General features: G+C 35.1%; 1 protein-coding gene across 3 annotated transcripts in view; it reads left to right on the top strand.

The window, feature by feature from the left end:
• LOC121320400 (roundabout homolog 1-like) overlaps window positions 1-15,662 on the top strand; it is a 389,786-nt gene that overhangs the window by 346,004 nt on the left and 28,120 nt on the right. For 2 of the 3 annotated variants that reach the window (XM_041258685.1, XM_041258687.1), the window contains 8 exons: window positions 3,693-3,701; window positions 6,286-6,410; window positions 8,339-8,510; window positions 11,347-11,552; window positions 14,353-14,434; window positions 14,620-14,788; window positions 15,064-15,230; window positions 15,383-15,504. In XM_041258685.1, coding sequence (XP_041114619.1) covers window positions 3,693-3,701; window positions 6,286-6,410; window positions 8,339-8,510; window positions 11,347-11,552; window positions 14,353-14,434; window positions 14,620-14,788; window positions 15,064-15,230; window positions 15,383-15,504 — 1,052 coding nt within the window. The remainder of the gene's footprint in view (window positions 1-3,692; window positions 3,702-6,285; window positions 6,411-8,338; window positions 8,511-11,346; window positions 11,553-14,352; window positions 14,435-14,619; window positions 14,789-15,063; window positions 15,231-15,382; window positions 15,505-15,662) is intronic. The other variant, XM_041258686.1, reaches the window with a different exon arrangement.

The following is a 15,662-nucleotide window of genomic DNA, read 5'->3' as shown; positions in this document are numbered from 1 at the left end:
AATCAGTTCTAAAGTACTCATAATAAAAGAAAAAAAAAATGTTACAGCCTGTTGTCCTTCTAATCAAACCACTTATACTGTAGGAAGATGAATATCTGTTCTTTGGGGTTTATTTAACATCCATTCAGGAAACCTTTTTTTAAGGCATTAACTGAATACCATTTTCATTGCTCACTACTTCCCTATTTATTCAGTCTTATATGTTTTAGTTGTACATAGATAATGTAAATAATGTAAATAGATAATGTAAAGTATTAGTAATATGTACTGGATTAATTAATTTCCTTACCTTATCAGCAACTTTTGAAACTGTTACAGTAGAGGTTCATAATGACTTTTGCGAAGCAAAGAAAGTTATATAACATTTATAATAAGTTTTAACATCTGATATTTGGCAATGCAGCTGTATTTTTTTCTGTTTAGTTACCAAACTTCTATTTAATTGTATAATATCTCCAGTAAAATCCCAGGATGGAGATATGTTTTCAATTTTTTGATCCTTTATTTTCAAATCTAAATGGATAATTGCTACACACTGAGCAGATTAAGGCACATGTAGAAGTGATGGGCTGAAAGATGTCAAGTCTGTTTTCCTCTTGTCTTTCCACTTCAGATTATATCTGCCCCCTCCCTCCACAAAACAAATATTCACATCAAGGTATTTTTGCCATCCTTTATTGCCCCTGAAGGAAATGAGACATAACAAAATGACTGTCTGACAACTGCATATCTTGACTAGAGTGATACTCACAGCTTCAGATTGCGCTGCTAAGGTTAATGAACGCATGCAAAAGCAAGGAAATCTAGAGGCAACCTTATAGTTCTTTCTTCCCAAGGCACACTAGTTTTGAATAATTTTTTTCTTGACAGACCTGGATTAAATAAAAAATGCAAGATATATATTTTAAATTCATCTATGTAAATCTGTATAGAGGACAACATGGGGATGTAGCCGTGTATCACATTTTGTATCTATTTGTGTCATGCATTGGTATGTTTTACGTGGTACTGGTGGTATGGTAAATGGGGTACCAGTATATCATTTCGAATCAACGTTTATCTGTTTTTATGTAAACATGTTTTTTTTTTTTTTCTCTAGTAAAACCATTGTAAAAGCATTTTCTTCATATACTTTTTTAATTCATACATAGGGCATTGTTTTTTAGCAAACAAAAATGTAGGAGTAGGTTGACTTGATCCAAGTATTGAAGTGAATGGGGCAGACCCCTTGTTCTGTGGCTCAGATATTTTCAATGGACCTTGACTAGGAGAACAGGAAGCCAGGCATGAATGGATGCTAATTTATACAGCTTGCTGTTACTCGAACTATATCCTGCTACTTTATACTTAACAGAAAGAGTTGGTGGCGCACAGCAACCCACTATGAGGTAGATTTGTGTTCACTTGCCAGAGAATTTTAAAGCTCAATATTCATTTTTTTGTTAAATAAAATAAAATTAGAATCGCTCTTAACACAGGTTTGTCTTTCTAAAATATTTGTATACATCTTAATGCAGTTCAGTGCAGGCACCCTGCAGACAATATGCATTTTGCAGTAATTTTTCCATGTTATTGGTTCTGCAAAAAATCAAATTCAGCTTTATTGGCATCCTTCAGTTACAAGATATGTACTACTGTTTTTTTTTTTTTTTTTCTTTAGAATGTAGGTCTATGTGTATCAGTTGAAAGATGTTGCTACTATTGTCACCTGTGTAGGACACAGAGAAAAGTAAGCTTAAAATCTCAAGGACCCATGATCGCTTAATTACTTTTAAAGAAAAAAATGGATTCTATACGTCAATTAAAACCACTTCAGTGTTCACTTTTTTCAAGCGTTAGTTTAAGGGAAAGAATTAAGTTTGGCTTAAATGCCAAGAACCTTTAACCATGCATGCAAAGAGATTTGAAATGAGTTGTAAAGAGATTTAAAACAAGTTGGATTGGTTCTGCCATGAAAGAAAATTATTTCTCACTCACTTTTGCAATTTCAAATGAGACTGCAGGACTTTGATGTCTAATGTAACATAAAAAATATAAAGTAACAACCACCTTAAATGTATGTAAAATACATTTATTTTATAAGATTTATGGGGCATGACACCTTTAAAGAAAACCCTATTCTAACCCTATTCTAACAATTTCAAACTCTGACTTATGTTGAATGCAGTAGCTTTAGTATATCTTAATTTGTCAGGAAATGGGGCTGGTGGCAAAGTTCAAGTGATCTGTGAACCAGATTTGTGCTGTTTGGCCCAGTTGCCTTCAGTAGGGGTAAATCTGGCTTTGCATTAAAGGAAATGTAAATCTGTGTTTAAGTTTAATTAATTGCAGACTCAAATTATTGACACTGAAAAGATGCTATAATAATAATAATAATAATAATAATAATAATAAATAATAATAATAATAATAATAATAAAATTATTACCAACCAAGCTGTATGTGAATTACAGATTTTATATCCCACCCCCTGTTCCAGACTGCCATCTTTACGTATCTCTGTGGCAGTTTGTTTTTGGGTATGTGATATGAGAACTCCAATTGGCATTATTTTCACTGGAATTAATTTTTGTAATAAACAACGTCATTGTGCGATATGCATGCTTTGTAACGACCTAGGCAAAACAGCTACAGTAATCAAGTTTGCACATAAGGCTACCACAACAGGTATTTATTAATCTGACAGTGACCGTGATGTGCCCTATTCCACACTTCTGATATCAGCTACTTTGCAATATATATTTAAAAAGTATTAAATATCATAAAATTATTGTTGTGTTTTATGTAAACTATTATTTTAATTTAACTCTTTCAATAAATTATTGCAAATAAGAAATAAAGCCTTAAATATGTGTTACATACCATTTATAATGTCAGGGGTTTGTTAGTGGGATTGTCAGGTGTGGCATGGCGCAGTAGCTTTCATACACCCACTTGTAAAATGTATCAAAGCTACAAAACTACTCAAAGCACCTTATAGCCAAAATACTTTTAGGGCCCTAGTTTGAAGCAACATTCAAGGCAAAGGTGGGTTTTTTTTGTGAGGAATAAAACAATTGTAACAAGAGAACACTGTCGAGAAACAGCTTGCAAGAAGAGGTCTTTTTTTTGCCTTTCTAAACCGTCCTTAGACGACTTACATGTGTTTGTTTATGTATTTATGCAAACTAGTTAAACCAGAAAGATTCAGAGCAATTACACACATCTCATGGTAACAGCACCAGTACATTTTAGATTTCTTAAAATGTTTAATATTCTGTGCCAAATAATGACTAAAGTGATTAAAAATGTGTATAAAGAACCCACAACAGCTGTTAAAAGCACAGACTCCCTGGTTCAATTGCAATCCAAAAATTGTGAATAAAGTGCTGATAGCATTATTTACTGTTTAGTAGTCATAAGAAAGGGGTTTCCCTAGCAGTGCTAAATATATTATGCTGTAATTGTATTTGGCTGTACTGTATATGACCTGTAAGTCAGTCAGTTGATTACACTTATTGTGACTTAATATTCTCCAATTATTTTTTACAACACCAACAAATATGGTAAGTAAAACAAGTGTATTTTAATTGTCCCAGATACTGCTCCTTCTACTGTATTTAAAATGTATTTTTCTTATGCACAAAAATCTTCTGTTTTTATGTTTGCATCATTTTATATTTATTTTCTTATATGTTTCTGTTTTGTTTTAGTTGTATCTGGTAAGTTGAAATTTCATTCGTCACCTATTCATCGCCCTGACAGCGACAGGATGTTGTCAGGCCCCATCCTTCCATCACCTTTCTTCTCCTTCCACCACCAATCAACTTTCATGTTTCAGTTGTGATTGGCAACAGGGAAAGAATGGACAGAACATGCTTCACATAATGTATGGGTAACTGTGATTCTAAGGGACAAGGTAACCTTAAGCTTTTTATACATTTATTATTATTATTGTTATTATTATAGAAATCATGAACTAGATATATAGTACATGCAGAAATATTCAATAGTGGTCAAAATATTTTATGTTTAACTAGATCATGCTTTAAAACACTTCTTTTTCTGATCCTGTACCCTGGCCGATGGTACTTTTAGTGTACGTGGTTATATAAATTGTAGAATATATACATAGTAGACTTTCCATATGATGTATAATTGAAGCACATTTTTCTTTGGGGATTGGCCATTATCAGTCATCTTGACCTATTATTCATTTATTCAACTTCATCAGGCACTCATTAGAAAGCACCATGACATACTACTGTTTATGTAGCACATTATTTTAATAGTACCCATTTATTTCCTTTGTGTTGTATACCATAGTAGGGTGTACAATATTACTTAGAATAATGTATTTTATACTGTCTTTTTGTCGATATGTTTGCTTGGTTTAAAAACAAGTTCTCCCTTCTGACTGGATGTTCAGTATTGCATGGTAAGATAAAGTTGAGTTGGATTTGTCATGTACTGTATAGGTATGTTTGAGAAGAGACCACTTTGATAAAATGAACTGCTGATATCTACATAAAAAGACCTTAAGATTGTGATGTCAACTTTTCAATGAAGAGTGTCAAATGTGTTAGTAAATATGAGTATGTCCCTAGTGTTGCCCATGTTGAGGTGCAGTACTTGCACAATGCCAATGCAAAGCAACTGATGACGGAAGTATTAACCAGGTCTTACTGAAACTGACACGAATGTGTATGATGTTTTTCAACATTCAGGAAAAAGCAAACAAGCAAAAAAAGTGAAATCCTTCATAAATGTCTTTTGTGTTTGTCCTGATATGTCTCATAGTTTCCAAAGATGGTGTTTAAAATATGTAAATGAAAAATTGGGAGAATACATGTTTACCCTTTCACTTGCTTTTATAATGATTAATCAGTATTTTAGTTTTTTTTTTTTTTTTTTTTTTTTTTTTTTTTTTTTTAATACATGGCCCTGGAGCAAAGGAGCAGTTTATAACATGCGTTTCCCCAACTAAACTTTATTCAACTTATAGACACTATCAAACAAAAGATTTTAAAACTATGATAATTTCTACACAAGTTAAAATGTGATTGTTTTTAATTGAAAGCAAATAAAATTGGGTTCACAGAAAGCACTTGTGGTTGGTGGCCTCATTTTGAGTCCATAACCTGAACAATTAAACCATGAGTCATATCAGCTATTAAGCACAGTCACTGTGAAAATGATTTGAAATGTGTGCATACTGTAGTGGCTCCCATCGTTTGGAATCCATGTATATTTGGCAAGGCAACACGTTTGTCACCTAATCAGTGTCAATGTGTAATGCACCAGTGACATTGTATTTTGACATTGTATTTACAACTAGATGAAGTTAGCCATTTAAGGCTGCATAAATCATCTATTTTGGTCTGAGCCAGCAGTGTTGTGAATGTCAGTGTGGACAGATGGTTTAAATTTACCTTCATTTCCATATAAATGTAGTTGCACATGCCCTTGCCTATGCAAATTAAGAAACATAGCGGTCACACTATTACCCCCCCCCCCCCCCCCCCCCCCCCTTAGAAATTGTGTTGAAAGTGTTTAAATATTTATCATTTTCATTGTTGAAAATTCTGAATGTTATGGAAGAAAATGCAATGTCTACCTTAAATCAGAAGAACACAACTAAACTAGCTCACTGCATTTGAAACATTCTAATTTCATATTTGCCCTATCCAGTTTAATAATTGTTTACTGCACATTCTAATTTCATCCTTGTTCTATCCAGTTTAATAATCCTTTACTCCACAGTGTGTTCTGCTTCATAGCTGCCCGTGCTCTTTTTCACAGCAAATATTATTCTGACAGTTTGTTTTGCAGTTAACCTCAGAGTTAGTATGACTGAAGCATAGCAGTTTAACATATTTAAATATTGTAGGCATTAGTAATGTATACAAGATGCTTTCCAAAGCTTCATCAGTCTATGTGTTGCTGGTGTAATATAGACTGTGAATAAACTACGGTGTACCAGTTATAAAATATGGGTACTGTTAATGGGCTTGTGGAGTATAATAAGCACCCTCACCCGCAAATGAAAGCTGTAATGATTTTAATTTCAAAACTGTTCTAAAAGAAACATCAGGTTACCAAAGGTATTGAATTTATTGTGAATTTAATGCCATAGTAGTGGCCTCAATTCTCCTTTTATTTCAGGTCAGGTAACAACTAATGGATTTTCTAACTAATGAAGTGGATTTTCTTGCTATTCACAGTAACCTTAAAGTAAATTGCGGAAGCTTTTTTTTTTTTTTTTTTTTTTTGTTAATTAAACTGTTGATATCATTTTGCCCCTAGTCCCTCCTCAGTTTGTGATACGGCCTCGAGACCAGGTTGTAGCAGTGGGGCGGACCGTAACTTTCCAATGCGAGGCAACTGGAAACCCGCAGCCTGCCATTTTCTGGCAAAGAGAAGGAAGTGAGGTAAGAACAATGACACACTATTGAGGCTTGCTGCTTACACGGTATCAATATTGCAGTGATGAAACACATCTAACCCAACGGTAGGGAGTGTCTCAGTTGCCCTTATGGAATGGAAGTATAGTACAACCTGTCGTATCCGATCCTGTAAGATATGACCCCATCTATTAACCGATGAACCTTTACACATGCTGGCACCAAGAGAGCGGTACAGATGGAAACTCATCAATGCACATTTTATTATGGGTGTCTAAAACAATAAACTGAGCTCTTAGAAAGACCGAATGGATTCAGTTGCCAATTTAAAAAAAAAAAAAAAAGAAATGGTGTGTTTGGGAATTGTTTTACTTTTGACATGCTGTCACTACTCGTAAAACAAGCTGCCATTTCTAAAATGCCATTTCCGTCTCGGGTTAGCACGCACTTTTGGTGCAAAACAAGCTGTCTGATTATTTTGGCATGGACTGAGAAAGCACGGTAAGAACTGTTTTTGGAATGCTGTTTTGTAAATTGCCAAATACTGTATTACAGTACTTTGTTTTGCAGTAATGTTCATTGATTTTCTATGTATAGTATATGTGCAATACTGTACTTTGGTGTTTCAGACACGGTTGTACCTGACATGGTTCATTTATAATGCCCGGACATTAATAAAACAACTCAAATCTAGTATAACGACTCCCTCTGAGAGAAATATTTTCACCTCTCCAGTGGACTACTGGAAGTAATTAAACTGGGTATGACAGGTTCTGCTGCATTTCTGTTACATATTTTAGGATGAAATGACTATAGAAAGGCTTAGCGGTACAGTGGGTTTTATGGAAAATGTTCCCGGTTGGGGCGGTAGCTGACATCGCAGTGCAACACGGGTTACTGGTCAGTTGTCACGGAAACAAAAAAAAAACTGTGTCAACTACATTTGTGAACAGTCCTCCGAAGAAACACCATATTCAGTTAACGTGTTTATAAAAAGGTTGAAATGTACTTTGAACAACAGTCTGTTACAAATAAAACTGGTGGATAGATAGTGTTTGTTTATTTTTGTGATACGGGTACAAACTTTCTAAGGGCATATAGAGGAGATTATATACCTCTAGCTCAGCCAATCAGAGTGCATGGAATTTTTCCATTGAAATATGCCATATGACACAGATCACTCCAAAACACTGGCCCAACTTGCAAAGGAAATGTTTCGCATTGTTAATAAACAACGGTATATAGCCTAATATATTGCTAAAAGCTCTCTGCTGGAAAAAGAAAGTGTTGGTTTTACACTTCAGGTTGCACAGCAGGATAACCTTGGTACACTGACGTGCCTCGATGTACCAGGAGTTTGACGGGGTAACAGGGGCATTTTCACTGTATTATTAACCTCAGATGCTTTGATGACACGTATAAATACTGCATTTCTTTGTCTTCAGTATACAAAATGATGTACTTTGTTTTGTACATTCTACGTCTGTATGTATGTATGTTTGCAATGTACTTTATGTAATGCATTTATTCAAGTATTTGAATAAAAATACTATACAATAAGGTATATGTGAGGTTTTTTTGTATTTTATTTTGGACTATTTCCTGAAATAGTTTGTTGTGCTGCACACTATCAGAAAATGTAATGAAATAATTAAATCGTTCATTTGGAGCTGAGGCTAATGCTATTACAATAAATCCCTCCTTTTGACCAGCTCCATTCAGAGAACAAGTGATAACTGAATAATTCCTTTGTGCTCAGTCACAAAATGATCTTAATAAAATTACCTAAATAGAGAACTGTTACTGAAAAAGAGATGTCTTAATTTGAAGGCACTGACAGAAAGTGTTGTTGATGCTGGTTTAAGGAGATTTTTATTGGGCTACAAGGAAACGTATGGTTTTATTAAACCAGCAGTTGGTGTTTTCACAATTGCTGAATTCTTTCTGTCTTCCAGAATCTTCTCTTCTCATATCAACCTCCCCAGCCTTCCAGTCGATTTTCCGTCTCTCAAACCGGAGATTTAACCATCACCAATGCAGAGAGGTCCGATGTTGGCTACTATGGCTGCCAGGCTCTTAATGTTGCTGGGAGCGTTATCAGCAAAGCTCTTCTGGAAGTTACAGATGGTAAAGCAAGAACATAACTCCACAATATGTATTAAAACACGATGGTTTTAGATGACAAAATCCGCAAAGATAAATAAGCAGAGCTACATAAAACAAATACCGTATTTGCTCGAGTAAAAGTCGACCTCATGTAAAAGTTGCCACCCCCTCCCATTGTGAGAGCGAAATTTGGGTATCATTTTTTTTTTCAAAAATATATGTATTAGATATCCTGACAGCATCTGAGTGGCAGATTTGCAAAAATAACATTTTCATAAGCAGTTCTACCTAGAACCACCAGACGCATCATTTTGACTTGTATTACAATACAGTGCATGTTTTTTTTTGTTTGTTTTGTTTAGTCTTTTTTGCAGCCTACAATAGTATTCTTTTAGTTTTTAGACAAACCCCACCCCCACTTCTTTCCTAGCCCACACAGAAGTATGTATTTCAGTGGAATGTGGGGGTGGTGTGGTCTGTAATTCGATGAAACTGCGTCTGTGTTTTACTTGACAGCTTCTGGATGTAAATAAACCTGGGATTCATTTTTTTATATATAGAATCGGAATTGCTTTTGCCAGATCTTGAGATGTTTGCGTTTTGATTTGAGAGAACTTAGAAGCATTTGCCCTGGCAACGAGGGCAACAAGGATTTGCCCACAACAATGGAGGTGCTGCTGTTTCCCACAGAAGCACTATGCTGCAGGGTCACACAATGGAAAAGGGAATTATTATTATTATTATTATTATTATTATTATTATTATTATTAATAATAATAATAATAATATTATGCCCATCCATAACGTTCATGCTGCCACTGGTCATTGCAAAATAGGCTTTTACTATAAATTATAAATCGGTTCATATGTTTGCTTAGTCGATTAGTCGACCCCCCCCCCCCCCCCAACTGCAGGATTGTGTTTTGGGTTTTAAACACAATGACAGATGCCTATCTAATTTCAGCAAGTAATGTAAATATGTCAGGGTTAAAGTCGACTGTTAGCTCAATGTTATCCATGCATAACAACTGATAGGAACAGTATGTAAACACTGCTCTTTCAGACAGTGGATGTCAAATCATGACTTTTGCAAGTCCTAGATCATGGATAGATTGAACCTCTAGGACATGCTGTGTTTCTTGATTTATGAGTAGGGTCTAACAGGATTACAGAAGAAATGTACATACTGGTTACAATTATGTATAAAAGAAGATGTCTTTGAGAAAACAGTAATGAATTGTCTAAAACTATGTTAAGTGGGTTGGTGCCATTGAACTGAAGTTGATTGATTTGTTTACTGTCAAGGGTTGATTGAAGTCTGGATATCTTCTTTTAGGGGGTAGTCTTTATATTTGGTGAGTAAAAATAAAAACATTTGGAAATAGTATCAATAATCAGTTGAAGACCAGGGTGCACCAGCTGTATTATTTGAAAGAAATATTAATGTAAGGCTGCAAAAGACTGGGAAAAATATTCGACTACAGTGTTCGGTTTAGATTTGAGAAGGCCGTTCTGTGCCATAATGCATATTTCCCGTTTTACTAGTTCATGTAGCACAAGTATTACAGTATGTTTCTAATAAATGAAGTATGTAATGGATATGATATACTGTAATATCTTAATAGCTGCATATTCTGAAAGTAGTTACTAATGATAAAGTTTTATTTTGACTGGTATTAGCCGTCCGTAAAAACATAATTTTCATGTTTCTTTAAGCAAAGGTTAATGGTTACTAATTGTTTGTGAAAATGAATAAATAATCCAGCTACTGACAGATAAAAAGCAGGCCATTTGCGTTTCCATAGCAATGGGAGAAGTGGTTCTGCCTTTCAATTGAGGGAAAGACCCTGAACCAGGTGACCTATCTTCAATGAGCCAGGTGCCTGCTGTTCAAATCTGTATAGAAATTTAAACAAATCAGCTTATGAGGAAACTAAATGGAAGGCATTTTTAGGTGAAGGGAATTGTACTTGTTTGTAAACTACAAGTAAATATCTATATACCAGATTGCTCTTTTATAGCCTTTAAGTCGTTTACAATTATTTAAACTAAAAATAGCTTTTGTTAACCATATTTAATAAAAGAAAATTTGAATTTGAATGATGTTTTTCTTTTATTCATGGACACAGTTGAAGCTGTTAGGCTCTTTTATCTCTTAAATCACATCTGTCTGTATGGACAGTTTCTTCCAGCAGTGGGCATTTGAAAGAATAGGCAGGTCAGGGTTGTCTTAACACTAATTATTCATGTGTTATTAAATACCAAATTATTATATGAAAAATCTCCCTTTTTAGTATGCAAAATTAAATAGTGCAGCTTGTACTGATATAAAAGTAATATACTAAATGCAGTAGATATACTTTCATTTTACCACAGGGTTATTTAAATGCAGGAGCCCAGCAGTAGGATTCAGTGAAGTGATTTTCCTTCTTGGCATGCAGTAAGACAGTTCCTGAGATCATGTGGATCCACTAGGAAACATTTTCAGTTTGGGATTTGCAAATTGGAATGAAAATGTTCACTTCCTAATTCTATTTCTTTAAGTAAAATTCCCCAAAGATGTACTTAGCAGCAGACTTAACGATTAGTGTTTTGTGCCTGTATCCAACCGCATTTGTATGCTAACAATATTGCTTTGTTGATGCTCCTGGCTGTTTTTAAGGTAAATTCCAAAGCACTAATTTGAATATGCCATAGAAACATGCCTGGAAAAAAAATTGAAACTTTGTATCTGAACGTATATTATTTTAATTAGCTAGGGCTTGTTTTTCTAAGGTCAACTCCTGCTGCCGAATGATTAGAAAATTGTTTCCAGTTGTAAAAATTTGATTTCCTTTCTCTCTTTCTCTTTTGGCAGTTGTATCAGACAGACCTCCTCCTGTTATTAAACAGGGGCCTGTGAACCAGACTGTGGCTGTCGATGGTACCATAGTGCTCAACTGTTTGGCTACTGGCACTCCACCTCCCACCATCTTGTGGAGGAAGGATGGGGGGCTCGTCTCTACCCATGATTCCCGTGTCAAACAGCAGGAGACGGGTGCTCTCCAAATCCGATATGCCAAGGTACAAGCACCTCACATCAGCCACATTGCCCCAGGCTTTCAGCACTTAATCTCCTTGTGATGCATTAATTAAATGTTAATTAACTGTATTAACAATGTTTTAAATTATGGAAATAACCCCTTTGGATCCTGTTGTCATTTAATAGTCATAAAAATAAATATAATTCTATTGGCAATAATAACTACTATTGGCAAATAATAACTGCCTATTGGCAATAATAATAATAATAATAATAATAATAATAATAATAATAATAATAATAACTTAAATGTAAACCTTCACAGCAGTATTTTTGTCACGTCTATCATTGATATTCTTACAGTTGTCAGATTGTCAATAAAAAAGAGCTAACCTTGGGTCTCTGCATGGATTCTGCAGTATCATTATACAAAAAAAGTTTTTCTTATTATTTTACTTTAATGCTTTCCCCGTGAGAGTGTCTGCAACAAAAAAAAAGGACTCCCATTCGAAATACTGTAACAGCTGTTTACAGAGGAGTAACTTCAAAGAGCTGTCAGTAGCAGTCCCTTTGTTAATAGGATGTCTGAAGTCTGGCGAGTTCGAGCTGTCAAAAATCACAATGAGTTGCTTCCACCAAAAGTTAGTTGTTAATAAGACTAGGGAGGCTATTCCAACAGAATAAAATAAAGAAAACTAGCCATTTATTTTAATTAACCAGAACATTTCCCATTTTGAACTTCCAGTTCTTTTTGAGTGTCATTTTTACACAGCATATTTAACTTTCAGATTTTACCATAATGTAAGCTGTGGAAATTGAGCATCCTTCAAGCAGAAAATATATCAGTATCTTCAGTTACACAATTGTGTTTCATATGTTATCAGTTTGACTACATGTGCTCAGTGAAAATTTCCAGTTAAACTGACAAGATTCAGACTAATGTTTATTTGTATAAATTGTGTTTAAAAGTATCATGAATGGTTGCATCCTAGTTACATCATAAGTTGGCTAGAGAATTAGTAAGAAAGCAGTGGTTGAATTAATCAATTGGACAATATGGACCAGTTTTCCAAATCTGCTGTAGCCTATATATTCATACTATGTACACATCCCGTAATCGTTTTTTTTTTTTTTTTCTGGCTTTCATTCCCTGTAATTCCATGAAATCCCCCCTAAACAAGGTCTGTGTTGAGCATTGTATAGAGGACCTCCTGTTTGGAGAGGCTTAGGGCTAGAGTGGCTTCACAGTAAATGCCTGCTTCTCAGTCAGCAGGGACTCTCTGGATCAGCACTGCCCTTCACTGCAAGGAAAAAGTGCGATAGACATTAGACATTTTGAAGTTGGGTTGGTTGTCTTTCTTTTGGATTGTTACAATAGTTTCTACTGTACATGCATAACCCTCAACCAGAGTGTATGTCAAGGGATTGCTTTAGGGTTTTCTTCAGACTAATGAAAACAAAAGCTATATATCGATTGACTGCTGAAAACATGTATACCTGTAAGCATTACAAAAAGGTCCAGCACTTCCTGATCTTTCCAGAATATTTGCCGTGAGTAACTGATCTGGAAAAGAAGCTTCTCCAGGGTGTATTTGGTTCCTAGTCTTATGATCATATTGGTGCTCAGTGTACATTCCTGCAAGGCAGCCACCCACCCTCTCACAGCATGGAAGCTAATCTGTTGACACAGACAGCAGACAAGATCTATAAACCAGCTGCATCTCTCAACTGAATGTTAAAATTCCTTTTTTTTATGAATACATGAGGATAGCTTCAAGTTATCAGACAGCCATATTTTAAACATAAAATAAATTTGAGGATTATCGTCCTGCGGGTGAGATGTAATCCTGAGGTCCTATTGTAAGTGACACTACAGCAGCATTTGTTGAAGCATAGTTCACCCCCTAGTGTCTAAATCGCTTTGGATAAGCACCTGCTAAATAATAATAATAATAATAATAATATTATTATTATTATTATTATTATTATTATTATTATTATTATTATTATTATTATTATTATCTCCTTAAAACCTATTGTTGAGAAAACCCACTGGTACATTTTATGAAGGGCCTGTGTAGTAATGTGTTGCTGTCTTCTGTCAGTCCCTTATTCAAACCAAACTATATAAATATGTGTAGCTATGATATACTGGTACTGCTTGAATTACAGAAAATATACATACTTCGCCAGTGTATGCCGCAGTGTATGTAATGGTATCCTCATATGAAGTGTGAAAGAGATTTAAAAAAAAAGAAAACTTGAAAGAAGAAAACTAGAATGTTTTTTTTTTCTGCAGCTAAATACATTTTTAATTCTATTGAGTTGTGAAAGATCATAAACATAATCAAATACATTATCTTTTATATTTATTTGTCACTAAAATATCCCATGTATTTTGCTTTAACACAGAACAACTTGACCAGCTGCCACAAGCCAACTCTATATTGAGGCTCAAAATCTGTACTGTTGTTCTACAAGTAGAACAAGCTGAGGGAGATGCTTGATTAACTATACCATTTTCTTGGATGTAACATTATATTCATGAATGTAATGTGCTTGGGGAATGTTACATCCTACAAAATGAGTCTGGGGAAAGGTCTCAGATTAGTTTGCGTTCATAAAATATTTTGTCCATTTGACTGTGAAATTCAGCCACTTGCTGTTTGGCTAGGAGTGGTAACATGATTACTAACCTTGGATCTTGCCTGCTTTAGAATGTTAATAAAGAGGGCTGCTGTGCTATCCATATTCATGGATTATAAAGGGATCTGTAATTGCTTTTCCAGCCCACTGAGATTCTGACCATTCCAACTATTTGTTTCTGCTTTTTTCTTACAGTTGGGTGACACAGGCATGTACACCTGCATTGCTTCCAATCCAAGCGGAGAAGCTACATGGAGAGCCTACCTTGAAGTTCAAGGTAAGTCAATGAGGGATGCTCTGCATGGTGAACATTTGCAATGCAGTGAGAAAGATTCAAAGTGTTATTGCATCCTGGGAGCTGTCTGAATTGGCACTGGCCAAACACAAAATACCAATTGAAATACAAATAAAAATCATAACAGATTAATGTATTTCTCTCCCTTGTGGCTTCTGCTTGAAAAGAATTTGGGGTTCCAGTACAGCCAGCAAGACCCACAGACCCGAATTTAATTCCCAGTGCACCTTCAAAACCTGAGGTAACTGATGTCAGCCGGGCCTTGGTAACGTTGTCATGGCAACCAAACTTAAATTCAGGAGCCACCCCAACTTCTTACATCATTGAGGCTTTCAGGTAAGGATGAAACTTAAAACCATAAATAACAGCTGTTGTGTATATGTATAGTATATAATAAGAATAAGAAATAGTGCAAAAAAAGGATCTAGGTTGTGGGATTTGGGATCAGCATTTTTGGATGTGTTTGGAAAGAAACAAGGGCATAGGTTTCTTGTTTATATACATAGTTATTTAAATGTTGCTGGTACTTATCCACTACCCTTTAGGAGGCTTGATGAGTTTATTTGTTTAGTATACACAGTATTAATTGCATTTTGGCACCTTTTCTACAGCCATGCATCTGGGAGCAGCTGGCAAACTGTGGCCGAGCATGTGAAGACAGAGACATACACTTTGAAAGGATTGAAACCCAGTGCTGTATATCTCTTTCTTGTGAGAGCTGTAAATGCTTATGGACTTAGTGATCCAAGTCCAATAGCTGATCCAGTTAAAACTCAAGGTAGGGACAATGTTAATTATCTGTCTAATAAAACTATGATAACTTATTACCGTCATTTTTGTCTACTTCACAGTATCTTGAGTCTCGAACAGGCACCAAATGCTACTAGGCTTTCTTTATTTAAGAGGTTCTTTTAATGTTATTCCTGGCAGATATTCCACCTACAAGTCAGGGAGTGGATCACAAACAAATCCAGAGGGAGCTAGGAGATGTCATCATCCATCTCCACAACCCCACCATTCTGTCTTCCTCCTCGGTCAAGATTCAGTGGACAGTAAGTAGTCCTGTGTATATAATATAAGTATAATGGATGTAGAACATAAAACTGAAATGGCAGCTACAAAGCTGCCTCTTGAAACCATAAAGCAAGCCATGTGTTATAAGTCTGAGTTGTTCCAGGAGCTGTAAACAGGAACACATTTGTTGAATTTT

Source organism: Polyodon spathula, chromosome 9 (assembly GCF_017654505.1).
Source record: "Polyodon spathula isolate WHYD16114869_AA chromosome 9, ASM1765450v1, whole genome shotgun sequence".
NCBI classification, from domain to species: Eukaryota; Metazoa; Chordata; class Actinopteri; order Acipenseriformes; family Polyodontidae; genus Polyodon; species Polyodon spathula.
Note: the sequence above shows the minus strand (reverse complement) of the source record. Positions and strands in the feature narration are given on the sequence as shown.